This window comes from Salmo salar, chromosome 20 (assembly GCF_965601325.2).
Source record: "Salmo salar chromosome 20, fSalSal1, whole genome shotgun sequence".
Taxonomy (NCBI): domain Eukaryota; kingdom Metazoa; phylum Chordata; class Actinopteri; order Salmoniformes; family Salmonidae; genus Salmo; species Salmo salar.
The window spans coordinates 24,849,932-24,865,766 of NC_138310.1; the positions used below are offsets into that span (position 1 = coordinate 24,849,932).

Sequence of the window (15,835 nt, forward strand, 5' to 3'; positions counted from 1 at the left end):
TCTGACCCACTGGGAATGTGATGAAAGAAATAAAAGCTGAAATAATACTCTACTATTATTCAGACATTTCACATTCTTAAAATAAAGTTGTGATCCTGACTGACCTAAGACAGGTAATTTTTACTAGGATTAAACGTCAGGAATTGTGAAAAACTGAGTAATGTATTTGGCTAAGGTGTATGTAAACTTCCGACTTCAACTGTAACTAAAACATTTGTCTCCTTGAACTTTTAGATGGTGCTCAGACGCAGTTGACAAGTAGGCGCTTGGGATATATGCTTCATAAGTCTTCAAAAAGACGGAAATACAGTCAGTACACGTTGAGGTATAATGTACAGTCATGTTAGAGCTGTACATCCAGAGGTAAGTGAAACCAAGTTTGTGGGAATCAGATATGTAATATCACCATGAAAATGATGACAGTGAGTGTTCGGTCCTAGCCTTCAGCCTTGTCCCCTGCATGGGCTCTTATTCTGCCAGTGTTACCACTGAGACCCAGCAGTAGTTCTGTTACCATATTAAAAACAGGAACCTCCGCTTATTTACAGTGTTCTCTGGTTCCTCTCCCATGTTTCTCTGTCCCAGGGCCACAGAGTATCTCTACAGTCACACGAGGATGTCTGCTTCCGGCTTATCTGGACCTCCAATAAATCATTGATAAGTGATCTGTAAATATGAAGCCTAGCATCTACATGGCTCTCAGGCATCAGCCATTACACAAACCATTAGGACAGGATTCATCTAGTAGAGATATGCTGCTGATGCAACCAGATACTGGAAGATAGTGGGATAAATACTGTAGGAAAGAATGTCTCGATGGGTCATGAAGTGAAGGCCTACGGAGTTTTAATAGGCCTTACATCCATCATACGCCCATCAAAAGTACTGATTCACAGATGGTGTTTAAATACTTTACAGTGAGACTGTTTAGGGTGATAGCTGTCCTAAAGGGAACTTGCAGACCAAAGATGGAAGCCACTGCATAAGGAGATAGAGGACATGATTGACTGACCTGGAAGCGTCCAGTGAGCTTTTCTGGGGTGGTATTTCCATTGGTCTGTTCAGAGCTGGGGGGCTCAGGCCTGTAGGAAGACACTAGAGATCAATGGACCACACACACACACACACACCAACCTAACCTGTAATAAAATCAGAAGAATGGTATCCACATCCCAGGCGAGTGCAACACTGGCCCAGTAGAGTAACACTGTCTTCAGTACCACATAATTCACCCATGTCAAGCCCTAAACAAGTACCCAAAACCATGATTGCTTAAAAATAGTTGTTAAAGGATAATGAGTAAGGAAGCTTGCATACGTCAATGCATTACAGGATACAAGCCAAAACCTCCACAAGAGTTTTACTTCAAAGTCATGGACCAAGGTCAACTACGGTAATTCTCACACTAATGATTCAAATCAGGTCTGTTAGATGACTTGAGCCATGTCAAAGTATTCCCTACAATGATAGACTGGAAGCTCTGATATCATCTAATGTCTCATATTATTCATCAACATGTTAAGTAGAATGGTCTGATTTGATGTGGTTAGATACATTACACAAAAGGTTCAATTCAGATATTGTGAGCGCCGGAGGACTTGTGTGTGTACTTGCGTGCATGTTAGGCAATATACCATTTATACCGTATACCGGAGTACTTAGAAATACCGACAGCGGTGTTGAATACTTGTTTCTGATTGGCTTTAAGGGCACTGGGCGGCATCATTTCCCTATAACGCACAGTATATTTGCACAGTAGAATTCAATGGCTATTGTTGAGAGAACGTTGATTAGAGTTAACTGCCTCAGATTGCAGCCCAAATAAATGCTTCAGAGTTCAAGTAAAAAGACATCAACTGTTCAGAGAAGAACACATGAAATCAGGCCTTCATTGTTGAATTGCTGCAAAGAAACCACTAAAAGGACACTAATAAGAAGAGACTTGCTTGGGCCAAGAAACACAAGCAATGGACATTAGACCGGTGGAAATCTGTCCTTTGGTCTGATGAGTCCAAATTTGAGATTTTTGGTTCCAACCACCGTGCGTCTTTGTGAGACATTTACATTTTAGTCATTTAGCAGACACTCTTATCCAGAGTGACTTACAGTAGTGAATGCATACATTTCATAATTTTTTTCCCCTGCGCTGGCCCCCCGTGGGAATCGAACCCACAACCCTGGCGTTGCAAACACCATGCTCTACCAACTGAGCTACAGGGAAGGCAGAGTAGGTGAACGGATGATCTCCGAATGTGTGGTTCCCACCGTTAAGCATGGAGGTGGTGTGATGGTGCTTTGCTGGTGACACATTGATTTATTTAGAATTCAAGGCACACTTAAGCAGCACTGCTACCAAAGCATTCTGCAGCGATACATCATCCCATCCTGTTTGCGCTTAGTGGGACTTGTTTTTCAACGGAACAATGACCCAAAACACCTCCAGGCTGTGTAAGGGCCATTTGACCAAGAAGGAGAGTGATGGTGTACTGCATCAGATGACCTGGCCTCCACAATCACCTGACCTCAACCCAATTGAGACGGTTTGGGATGAGTTGGACCGCAGTGTGAAGGAAAAGCAGTCAAGTGCTCAGCATGTGGGAACTCCTTCAAGACTGTTGGAAAAGCATTCCAGGTGGAGCTGGTTGAGAGAATGCCAAGTGTGCAAAGCTGTCATCAAGGCAAAGGGTGGCTACTTTGAAGAATCTCAAATATTTGTTTAACACTTTTTTTGGTTACTACATGATTCCATATGTTATTTCATAGTTTTGATGTCTTCACAATTATTATAAAAATGAAGAAAAACCCTTGAATGAGTAGGTGTCCAAACTTTTGACTGGTACTGTATATGTTTTTTGAAATAGCGCCCCTTGTGTGCACTTCCAGTAATACCGTATACACCGATATGGTATGTCGGTATGAAAATCTGATTACTGCCCCCGAAGTGCGTATATGTCACAAGAGACCAGAGCGCGAAACTGAAGACTAACAGCAAGTATGCACCAATGTGCAAGTGCGCAGCTGCAAAAATCAAAAGCGGATCTTCGAATCAGACACCTTGTTTTGGTTTCCCCTATGCCAAAGTGCTGTCAGTACAACCACTGGTATGTCGTTTTGATTAAAAATGCCTGCAGTCGACAGGTAGCAGAGAATTGTTTTGAAGATTCTGATGCTCTTTAACATGACGCTCCTAGCGGAGTCTCATCTTTCCAGCTCTTTCACTGTGCTCGCTTTAAGAAAACATATACGCAGTTCAATCATTGAGTTTGGAAGGGAAATATGTAGGGACTGTACGAGTCAATGTAAACAACTAGTGACCCCCCACTGTAGGGCTGCCTGCCTCTCCTCTCAGCTGAGCCTCAGCCCAGGGTAATGAGGCGCACAGGAAGGCCCTGGATGCCTGTGGTAAATCGCCCAGAAACACACCTCTAACAGCAGGAACAGGGTCTGGGCTGTATCTGAATACTCCACATGTGCAGGAACACATCCAACCAGAGGAACAGCTGAAATAGGAAAACAGGCTCCTCATGCTACAGCAGTCAGAAGATATTACACTTACAGGATAAATGGGACATAATGGATGGTTAATTGGAGTTCAAAATAAGTTCCCTGTAAGGAAATGCCTGTGTTCACTGGAATGCCAAAAGTTCACAGAAGAAAGCTCCTGCGGTTGAGAGAGATGAGGATAAAGTTAACTGATGTCCTTCAGACAATGAGAGGCATCCAAGGTTAACTGCCGGGCCTTATGTAATGTGACCTTTGCCCTCATGTACAGCAGTAGATGGGTGGATGAGCATGGGCTGAGAGCAGTGGCTGTCTGAGGTGAAGATGATCGTCTCACCTCTAGAGATCTGATCCCAGCACGGAACAGGGACTGAAATGGAACAGTATGTTAATCTTTGTCATGTAGGGGACTTGGGAGTTTGCCTGCCATGCATTCTTCAGTTAGATAGGAATCTATGCAATCTATTGTGCCTGCCTTCTCAACAATAATGAAAACGGAAAGAACGGCGACAATCCAGTGAACTAATATACATTACATACCAATGTCTTGTCTTATAGACATCTTGACTTCCATTTGAACACTGTTCACATAGACCATGGCATGCCACTACTCTGGACGGTTCGGACTTAGAATGTGGACAACTACAAATACCAAGGTGTCTGGCTAGACTGTAAACTCTCCTTCCAGACTCACAATAAGCATTTCCAATCCAAAATGAAATCTAGAATCAGCTTACTATTTCGCAACAAAGCCTCCACTCATGCTGCCAAGCATAACCTCGAAAAACTGACTATCCTACAGATCCCTGACTTTGGCGATGTCATTTACAAAATAGCCTCCAACACAACTCAGCAAACTGGATGTAGTCCATCACAGTGCCATCCGTTTTGTCACCAAAGCCCCATATACTACCAACCACTGCAACCTGTATGCTCTCGTTGGCTGGTCTTCGCTACATATTCGTCGCCAAACCCACTGGCTCCAGGTCATCCATAAGTCTTTGCTAGGTAAAGCGCCGTCTTATCTCAGCTAACTGGTCACCATAGCACACTCTCCGGCAGGTATATTTCACTGGTCATCCCCAAAGCCAACACATACTTTGGCTGCCTTTCCTTCCAGTTTTCTGCTGCCAATGACTGGAACAAATTGTAGCGCAAAAAAAATAAAAAAAATACAAATAATAATATATATATATATATATATATATATATATATATATATATATATATATATATATATATATATATATATATATATATATATATAAAATATTTTTCAATCACTTAAGTTGGAGACATATCTCCCTCACTAACTTTAAGCATCAGCTGTCAGAGCAGCTTACCGATCACTGCAGCTGTACACAGCCCATCTGTATTCATCTGACTTCCACTGTAGGTAGGTGGTTGGATGGGCTATTTACATACACTTAGGTTGGAGTCATTAAAACTCGTTTTTCAAGCACTCCACAAATTTCTTGTTAACAAACTATAGTTTTGGCAAGCCGGTTAGGACATCTACTTTGTGCATGACAACAATTGTTTACAGACAGATTATTTCACTATCATAATTCCGGTGGGTCAGAAGTTGACATACACTAAGTTGACTGTGCCTTTAAACAGCTTGGAACATTCCAGAAAATTATGTCATGGCTTTAGAAGCATCTGAAAAGCTAATTGACATTTGAGTCAACTGGAGGTGTACCTATGGATATATTTCAAGGCCTACCTTCAAAACTCAGTGCCTCATTGCTTGACATCATTGGAAAATCAAAAGAAAATCAGCTAAGACCTCAGAAAAACAATTGTAGACCTCCACAAGTATGGTTCAACCTTGGGAGCAATTTCCAATAGTACGCAAGTGTAAACACCATGGGACCAAGTAACCGTCATACCGCTCAGGAAGGAGACGTGTTCTGTCTCCTAGAGATGAACGTACCTTGGTGCGAAGTGCAAATCAGTCCCAGAACAACAGCAAAGGACCTTGAAGATGGAGGAAACGGGTACAAAAGTATCTATATCCATAGTAAAACGAGTCCTATATCAACATAACCTGAAAGGCTGCTAAGCAAGGAAGAAGCCACTGCTCCAAAACCGCCATAAAAAAAGCCAGACTACGGTTTGCAACTGCACATGGGGACAAAGATAGTACTTTTTTGAGAAATGTCCTCTGTTCTGATAAAACAAAAATAGAACTGTTTGGCCATAATGACCATCATTATGTTTGGAGGAAAAAGGGGGAGGCTTACAAGCCGAAGTACACCATCCCAACCGTGAAGCACAGGGGTGGCAGCATCATGTTGTGAGGGTGCTTTGCTGCAGGAGGGACTGGTGCACTTCACAAAATAGATGGCATCATGAGGATGGAAAATGATGTGGATATATTTAAGCAACATCTCAAGACATCAGTCAGGAAGTTAAAGCTTGGTCGCAAATGGGTCTTCCAAATGGACAATGACCACAAGCATACTTCCAAAGTTGTTGCAAAATGGCTTAAGGACAAAGTCAAGGTATTGGAGTGGCCATCACAAAGCCCTGACCTCAAATCCTATAGAAAATGTGTGGGCAGAACTGAAAAAGTGTGCGAGCAAGGAGGCCTAAAAACCTGACTCCGTTACACCAGCTCTGTCAGGAGGAATGGGCCAAAATTCACCCAATTTATTGTGGGAAGCTTGTGGAAGGCTTGACCCAAGTTAAACAATTTAAAGGCAATGCTACCAAATACTAATTGAGTGTATATTTAACTTCTGACCCACTGGGAATGTGATTTAAGAAATAAAAGCTGAAAATCATTTTCTCTACTATTATTCTGACATTTCACATTCTTAAAATAAAGTGGTGATCCTAACTGACCTAAGACAGGGAATTTTTACTCGGATTAAATGTCAGGAATAAATGCATTTGGCTAAGGTGTATGTAAAATTCTGACTTCAACTGTACCTCATCCCCATATTTGTTTTTCTGCTCTTTTGCACACCAGTATTTCTACTTGCACATCCTCATCTGCACATATATCACTCCAGTGTAAATTGCTAAATTGTAATTACGTCACCACTTTTAGCCTATTTATTGCCTTACCTCCTTTGCACACACTGTATACAGATTTTTCTATTGTTATTGACTGTATGTTTCTTTATCCCATGTGTAACTCTGTTTTTGTCACACTTCTTTGCTTAATCTTGGCCAGGTCGCAGTTGTAAATGAACTTGTTCTCAACTGGCCTACGTGATTAAATAAAAAAATGACTTCACTTGTAAACTAGTCAGACGTGAGACTTTGACGCAATTTTTTTTTTAAAGAAAAATGACTGTAGGGCTGCCTTTGTAGTAGCCTATTGAACAGCCGTTAGACAATTTCCAATGCCCATCTGCAGTTGCTCAGTAACATCACATTACAAGGACCAATAGGATCAGAGGGACATGACATGCACACAGGGTCAGTGAACAATTGATTCATTAAGAGACAGTTGAGGGCAATGGAGGCAAAATGACCGAGCATTAATGACAAGATACTGCTGGTGTTTTTCTATTGAGCGTCACAGTAAAATCTTCACTGAGCTGCAGATTTCAAACTGGAATCAAGAAGTACAGCAAAGAGTCCACAAGTCTGGTTATTGCACAACGGGTTGTTTGATGGGTTGAGCACTGGCAAGTGCATCTGCAATGGAGCAGTTCCTCAGTTTAAGACAGGCACGCCCTTAACCAACACTCCTATTCTAAGGCTGGGCTGATGCCAACCTCTGCCCATGGGCAAACCCAGCTGCTGTGATCAGCAGGGCTGTAAACCCATTTACCAGGGTCCTCTCTGTTTATACTTCAGATTATCAGGCATTACACTGCAGTGTGTGTGTGTGCTTTGAATGATGCCTTCTGGGAGTAAACTTCCCTTTAAGAACAACACATTGCATAATGCTGCAGGTGGACCCTACATGGGGCCACATACTGTAGTTGATTGGAGGTTGCTAGAGAGGTGCTGGACTAGGATGGGTAAGAGAGACATGGTACTGCCTACCATCTAAAGCCGGTAGGGCCTTGATAGTGCAGACCACCCTTCACCACATTGCCCATCCTGTCTGCCTCTGCCAGTAGAACTTGGAGCAGATGTGGCAGAGTGGCTGGCGGAGCTACAGAGTGGCATTGTCCTGGGCAGCTAGCGAGTCACGGTGTGTTGTTTCTGGCTCGGAAGGAGGCATGGGGTCAGCAGGGAAAAATCCACTCACATGGGCACGGGACACGCAAAGAGGAAGTGTGTGCACGTCTGTATCTCACGGGGTGTGTGATATATATATAGATATATAAATCACTTAGAAATGTCCTTGTTTTTCTTTTTAAACAAAAGGTACATTTTTTGTCCATTGAAATATCAAATTGATCAGAAATACAGTGTAGACATTGTTAATGTTGTAAATGACTATTGTAGCTGGAAACAGCTGATTTATGTAATATCTACATTGGCCCATTATCAGCAACCATCACTCCTGTGTTCCAATGGCACGTTGTGTTAGCTAATCCAAGTTGATCATTTAAAAGGCTAATTAATCATTAGAAAACCCTTTTGCAATTATGTTAGGACAGCTGAAAACTGTTGTTCTGATTAAAGAAGCAATAAAACTGTCCTTTAGACTAGTTGAGTATCTGGAGCATCAGCATGTGGGTTCGATTACAGGCTCAAAATGGCCAAAAACAAAGACTTTCTTCTGAAACTCGTCAGTCTATTCTTATTCTGAGAAATGAAAGGTTATTCCTGGCGAGAAATTGCCAAGAAACTGAAGATCTCGTACAACACTGTACTACTCCCTTCACAGAACAGCGCAAACTCTCTCTAACCAGAATAGAAAGATGAGTGGGAGGCCCCGGTGCACAACTGAGCAAGAGGACAAGTACATTGTAGTGTCTAGTTTGAGAAACAGACGCCTCACAAGTCCTCAACTGGCAGCTTCATTAAATAGTACCCGCAAAACACCAGTCTCAACGTCAACAGGCGACTCCGGGATGCTGGCCTTCTAGGCAGAGTTCCTCTGTCCAGTGTCAGTGTTCTTTTGCCCATCTTAATCTTTTCTTTTTATTGGCCAGTCTGAGAAATGGCTTTTTCTTTGCAACTCTGCCTAGAAGCCCAGCATCCTGGAGTCGCCTCTTCACTGTTGACGTTGAGACTGGTGTTTTGCAGGTACTATTTAATGAAGCTGCCAGTTGAGGACTTGAGGCAAAAAGGGTTTTCTAATGATCAATTAGCCTTTTCAAATGATAAACTTGGATAAGCTAACACAACGTACAATTGGAACACAGGAGTGATGGTTGCTGACAATGGGCCTCTGTATGCCTATGTAGATATTCCATAAAATATATATTTTTAAAATCAGCTGTTTCCAGCTACAATAGTCATTTACAACCTTAATGTCTACACTGTATTTCTGATCAATTAGATTTTTTTTTTTTTAAATGGACAAAAAAAGAAAGTACCTTTCTTTAAAAAACAAGGACATTTCTAAGTGACCCCAAACGTTTGAACAGTAGTGTAGGTAGAAGTTGGTGGGAGAGAGACACAGGAAAAACATACTGAGCCATAATAATAATCAAAACACCAGCCAAGAATGGTCTCACTTCACAGGAAAAGGTCCAATGTGGAGCCAATTCTCTGCCACCCTAACAAGGTCTCAGCTAACTTCCAAACAAAGTTTATTAACATGGAAAATGTAACCGACAGTAAATTTTGGCAACATAATTCTGACCCATTCTGGTATTCCCCCAGAATGAAACCACTGGTCCTTTGTAGGGAGAGAGAGCTGGGACATCTTAAGACATTAAAAAACAAAAACAGCAGACAAGTGGAAACGAGGATGTGGCGACTGTGGAACTGGCACATATACAAGCAATCAGCAGATCTAAGCTGACCAGAAGGCACAGATGTGGTCTCTATGCCACGTTGTGGTGACCCCGTCTGATGTTTGGATGAGTGTTTCCATGGCCAAGCTGTTAATGTAAGGACTTCCTACAGAATAAAAATAATCTAGGCAGCTAGCCTAGCAGTTAAGAGCGTTGGGCCAGCAGCAAAAAGGTCACTGGTTCGAATCCCCAAGCAAACTTGGTGACAAACTGTCAATATTCCCTTGAGCAAGGCTCTGGATAAGAGTCTACTAAATGACAAAAATATAAATCTACACCAAGATTTGAAAACATCTTGACACTCTTAGGTACAGTACATGAGGATAAATCTGTGCTCCTGGGCTGTGCACTGTAGTAAACCCTACCTCTCCACCAGCAGCTGCAGTTGAGTCTTGGAGTTTTTGATCTTGTTCTGGGCCTCCACATTGAGCATGTCCACTGTGTTCTCTCCATTGATCTCCAGGATGACATCACCAGGCTGCAGGGCAGCCAGCTCGGCTTTGCTGCCCCCATTGACCTGTGGGCCAGAGGTAAGAGCTGCAGTCAGACTCACTCTACTGCCTGTGGACTTGGTGCAGACATGGTGCTATCAGCAACGTAAATAACCAGCATGCCTGAAGGAAAGGCTGCACATCTTATGAGTGTTGGACTATTTGTCAAGGGCTGACAGATGTGAACGGTCACGATTGTAATAACATGAGGCCCAGCCAGGTTATGTGGCTGTTGTGGAGAGATGGGCTATTTTCCTCAGTTTGCCTTCCAGGTGTCAATCAGGTCTTGCAGGGCTCTAGCAAGTGATTCTAACGTTTATTGCAACCAAAATGTAATAGACACCACGGCTCGTCATGCACCTGGAACACCTCAACAGTGAGGATTCATGACACCCGGAGGGAAAAGTAATCAGTGGGACAGTACTGGGGCTGACTACTCTGGCATAACCTTTGATGCAAGCTCCCCCCCCCCCCAATGTCAAGGCCAATGGGGTCTACTGCCTGCATTAGGGGGAATTCCAGCCTAATAGAAGGGTACATCCATTCGAATTTAACACCTTTGACAGCATCTCTTGATTTAAACAACATTTTCCCCATACATGTCTGCTCATGAAGTGGCCAGAAAGTGACTTTTTGGACCTGAATGCCAAAACATAAAATCAGTAAACTCTTCAAGCAGTGTGCGTTTGCGTGTAAACTAGACATCACATTCTTGCTTTCTCTGTCCTCCTTGCCTCTCCTTAAAAGTGCATTGGAGCCCGAGGAGAGGAACCGTCACTCCTCTCCCCCAAATGTGCTTTGAGAGAGTTCAGGAATGGAGGAAACAAGGGGAGAATCTCAATATCATTTCCTTCATTCCTCACTTCTCAAAACCCATTGGATAAGAAGGCAAGAAGGGAGGGACCTCTGACCTTATCCAAATGGGTTTTGAGAAGGATGAGGAGAGAGGATGCAATGAATCAAGGAAATGCAATTAAGGACAGAGGAAGCAAGTATTTGACAGCTATTATTTTTTGGGGACAGTGCCAGACTGAATGAATTATTGAGCTAACATAATATCCACTGCCTGTCCAGAAACAACCCCTAGGCTACTGCCCAGAGGAATTGATAGGTGGTGACATGGTGAGAGGTCCACCTTATCCTCTGATAGGTTGGTGCAATTTTGGCCATATTGCTTAAATCTGTCCAATTCTCTCATATTTCTACAAGTGTCTAGGGGTTGTCTGGACAGGACCCCACAACCCCCAGGTGTGTGGTGGACCTACAGCACTACACTTGAGGCATTGGTTGGATGTTTAATTCCTTTGATACACACAGATTTGCACAGGTGTATGCTGGACACACCCGTGGCACCCGATCAGACAGGTCTGGCTAGCTGAGGACCTACTGTAAACAGTGAAAGGATACATTTACATGGCTACTATTCACACCCTTGCTTCATTCCAGCTAGTTAGATCTGCAACCACTCACTAACAAACTATAAGCTAGGGCATATCTCTAGTCTAGCAATATATACACACTGTTGTTTGGGCTGTATCGCATCATTTAATAAGATTACCCATGGTTAGCTAGGATATATCAGTCAGCTAACCATTTACAGTAACAGTTCATTAATAAGTCAATACACACAATTGTATGCAGAAATTGAGAAATCTGCCCTTATCCTGGCACTGGTTGGGCAGCCATTAATTCAGTCATAGATAGATGTATAGAACGGCGTTAGAAGGGTGACCACCTACTTTGAAAGGACAGGACGTGTTGGCTGTGCACTTGACCAGGCATTCCACATTTAACCCCACATTTGAACATCAAAATATCAGGTTGGTTTTACATGCAATTAGACATATACACATTGCTCAAAAAAAATAAAGGGAACACTTAAACAACACAATGTAACTCCAAGTCAATCACACTTCTGTGAAATCAAACTGTCCACTTAGGAAGCAACACTGATTGACAATAAATTTCACATGCTGTTGTGCAAATGGAATAGACAACAGGTGGAAATTATAGGCAATTAGCAAAACACCCCCAATAAAGGAGTGGTTCTGCAGGTGGGGACCACAGACCACTTCTCAGTTCTTATGCTTCCTGGCTGATGTTTTGGTCACTTTTGAATGCTGGCGGTGCCTTCACTCTAGTGGTAGCATGAGACGGAGTCTACAACCCACACAAGTGGCTCAGGTAGTGCAGCTCATCCAGGATGGCACATCAATGCGAGCTGTGGCAAGAAGGTTTGCTGCGTCTGTCAGCGTAGTGTCCAGAGCATGGAGGCGCTACCAGGAGACAGGCCAGTACATCAGATGTGGAGGAGGCCGTAGGAGGGCAACAACCCAGCAGCAGGACCGCTACCTCCGCCTTTGTGCAAGGAGGAGCAGGAGAAGCACTGCCAGAGCCCTGCAAAATGACCTCCAGCAGGCCACAAATGTGCATGTGTCTGCTCAAACGGTCAGAAACAGACTCCATGAGGGTGGTATGAGGGCCCGACGTCCACAGGTGGGGGGTTGTGCTTACAGACCAACACCGTGTAGGACGTTTGGCATTTGCCAGAGAACACCAAGATTGGCAAATTCGCCACTAGCGCCCTGTGCTCTTCACAGATGAAAGCAGGTTCACACTGAGCACGTGACAGAGTCTGGAGACGCCGTGGAGAACGTTCTGCTGCCTGCAACGCCCTCCAATATGACCGGTTTGGCGGTGGGTCAGTCATGGTGTGGGGTGGCATTTCTTTGGGGGGCCGCACAGACCTCCATGTGCTCGCCAGAGGTAGCCTGACTGCCATTAGGTACCGAGTGTGCAAAGCTGCCATCAAGGCAAAGGGTGGCTACTTTGAAGATTCTCAAATATATTGATTTGTTTAACACTATTTTTTTTTGCTTATTACATGATTCCATGTGTTTTTTCCTAGTTTTGACAATCTTCACTATTATTCTACAATGTAGAAAATATTAAAAATAAATAAAAAGCCTGAAATGAGTAGGTGTCAACTTGACTGGTACTGTAAATCCAGACATTTCATAGGATCAAAGACAATGTTTAATTCAATTTTTAAATGTTTAGTATACAGTACAGTCAAAGAATTCAGACCCCTTGATTGTTTCCACAATTTGTTATGTTACAGCCTTATTGTAAAAATGGTTTAACCCCCCCCCCCCCCCAAATCACCACACAATACCCCATAATGACAAAGCAAATACAGTTTTTTTTTAAATGTTTGCAAATTTATTAAAAAAAAAACTGAAATATGACATTTACATAAGTATTCATACCCTTTACGCAGTACTTTGTTGAAGCACCTTTGGCAGCGATTACAACCTGAGTCTTCTTGGGTATGAACTACAAGCTTGGCACATCTGTATCTGGGGAGTTCTCCCATTCTTCTCTGCAGATCCTCAAGCTCTGTCAGGTTGGATGGGGAGCGTTGCTGCACAGCTATTTTCAGGTCTCTCCAGAGATGTTCGATCGGATTCAAGTCTGGGCTCAGGCCCTTCTCCCCTGATTATAGAATTGGCCGCCCGGCCAAACTGAGCGAAGAGCCTCGGTTGTTCCAAACTTCTTCCATTTAGGAATGATAGAGGCCATTCTGTTCTCGGGGACCTTCAATGCTGCAGAAATGTTTAAGTAGCCTTCTCCAGATCTGCGCCTCGACACAATTCTGTCTGGGAGCACTATGGGCAATTCCTTTGACCTCATAGCTTGGTTTTTTCTGACATGCACTGTCAACTGTGGGACCTTATATAGACAGGTGTGTGACTTTCCAAATCATGTCCAATCAATTGAATTTACCACAGGTGGACTCCAGTCAAGTTGTTGAAACATCTCAAGGATGCTCAATGGAAACAGGATGCACTGGAGCTCAATTTCGAGTCTCATAGCAAAGGGTCTGAATACTTATATAAATAAGGTCTTCCGTTGTTCTATTTTAATACATTTGCAAACAATTCTAAAAACCTGTTTTCGATATGCCATTAAAATATAGGCTATAAAGTAAAACATTTGGGAAAAGTCAAGGGGTCTGAATATTTTCCGAATGCAGTGTATGATAAAACAGTATAATATGTAAGGAAAGAAAATGTAGTGTTGTCATACGAATTTTGCCAAATCTGTGAAGACTCGAAGCACGAGAAATGAGTTGAATCAAAGCCTATACATCTTCTATTCACATGAAGAAAAAAAAAAGGCTAAATATTATGAATGACTTTGTAACAGCTCCAAACAGTTGTTCACTAGCTTAGAAAAGAAAAAAGAAAAGGCCCATTTGTTGTAGCTTAGAGCCTCATGTGAGATTTTTGTGTTGAGCCCACCATTGGTTGAGATACAACATGTTCTTGAATACAGGGTGGGTGTCATTTAAAAAATAGAAATATTATTCATAGAAGGGACCTATCCCTTCAGACAAGTTTTAATGTCATGCTGCTCAAGTAGTGAAATACCGTTCAAGTTCTAAACCCAACAATGCAGTAACAAATAACAAAATGTAACACTAAAAATAACATAAGACATACACATTTTGCTGGTACACCATTGAAATGTTCAATTCTAATTACTACTAATTACTTTCAATATGTAGACATACCCATTCAAGTCATCATTCTCTGATGTGTGGACCTCCCATCTTCTTTGTAGTACCATTTTAAAGTTTAAATTTAAATTGTATTCATCAGCCAAAACATGACACCCACCCTGTATTCAAGAGCATGTTGTGTCTCAACTGATGGCGGGCACAACACAAAAACATCAGAGGATGTAAAATAGGGTCTAAGCTACAACATATGAGAAAAAATTGTTTACGCATTTACAAAATATTATAGAAATTAAACAGTTTAACAACCCTGTTTGTAATATATATATATATATAAATAATGGAAAAAAAAGAAAAAAAAAAGTCAACTTTCTCTTGAATGTTTTGGCATGCAGGTCCAAAAAGTCACTTTCTGAGCACTTCTACAACAGGCAAATATATGAATGGGAATATTTGTTAAAATCAAAAGGGGTGCTATCAAAAAGTGATTGAATTCAAATGGATTTACACGGAACAAAAACACACAACCATACAAAACCCACATGAGGAGATTAACTCGGGAGTATTGAGCACTTGTGAACAACGGAGAGCAGCCCAACTTTTGCGATCGAGAAGGCTGGCGCACAATTAAAGACAGAAATAGGGAGAAAAGACAACAACAAAAAACAAAGACCCAATCAGTGAAGAGGCCACCTTCATAAATCTCCAGCAGAAACATGGAAGGGTGCAGAGAAAATGACAGGCAACAGGGTGTTTGTCCATTTTGCAAAGCAAGAGGGCAGAGGTGCCATGTCTGTGGGTCCACTCGAGTGGCAATTTCGCGTTGCTGTGGCGACCCACAATGGTGCCTGCCTTTTCTGATCATGGCACGCTTCAATTCACATAAACTAAGGATGCAACTTTTCTCAGGGGCTATGCCCGGCAGAAAAAGGGGCAAGCTCTCTATTCAGGCCAACAGGATGGGAAAAGGAGGGGCCATCCATGAGGTTTCAGTGCCAAGATGCAACCACTTCAGACAGACCAAAGCCATAGCTGCTTAACCGGGGGGGGGGGGGAATCCTGCTTCTCCAATAGGTTTGACATCCACTTTCACTGATGAGGTCTCCCTCTCAGCATGGATCCCCGTTTCTTTTAAGTGACTGTTTGATAGTTGAGACAATTCCCTGTGTTTCCTGCATGCTGGTGTTGTTGACTACATGGTAGACTAGAGGGAGGAAATTAGAAGGAATGCCCATCAACACAAGAAAGTAGCTATTAAATGGGCTGACAAGAAATTATGCCTTTGAAGTCAACAACAGTACCCCAAAAACACTACGATCTACTTGCATTAAAAGGTTTGAGGAATGATAGAGAATTCCGTGGTAGTGAGGAACCAGGATGTGCAGTGGCTGTGGCAGGCAGGGAGCAGTCTGCCCTGGGTTTCAGAGTGGCTGTGGCAGGCA

General features: G+C 42.6%; 1 protein-coding gene across 2 annotated transcripts in view; it reads right to left on the minus strand.

Annotated features, from left to right (window-relative positions):
• LOC106579838 (PDZ and LIM domain protein 2) overlaps positions 1–15,835 on the minus strand; it is a 57,593-nt gene that overhangs the window by 25,846 nt on the left and 15,912 nt on the right. For both annotated transcript variants that reach the window (XM_014160099.3, XM_014160100.3), the window contains exons 3-4: positions 9,746–9,897; positions 1,013–1,082 (exon numbers count right to left, since the gene is read on the minus strand). In XM_014160099.3, coding sequence (XP_014015574.1) covers positions 1,013–1,082; positions 9,746–9,897 — 222 coding nt within the window. The remainder of the gene's footprint in view (positions 1–1,012; positions 1,083–9,745; positions 9,898–15,835) is intronic.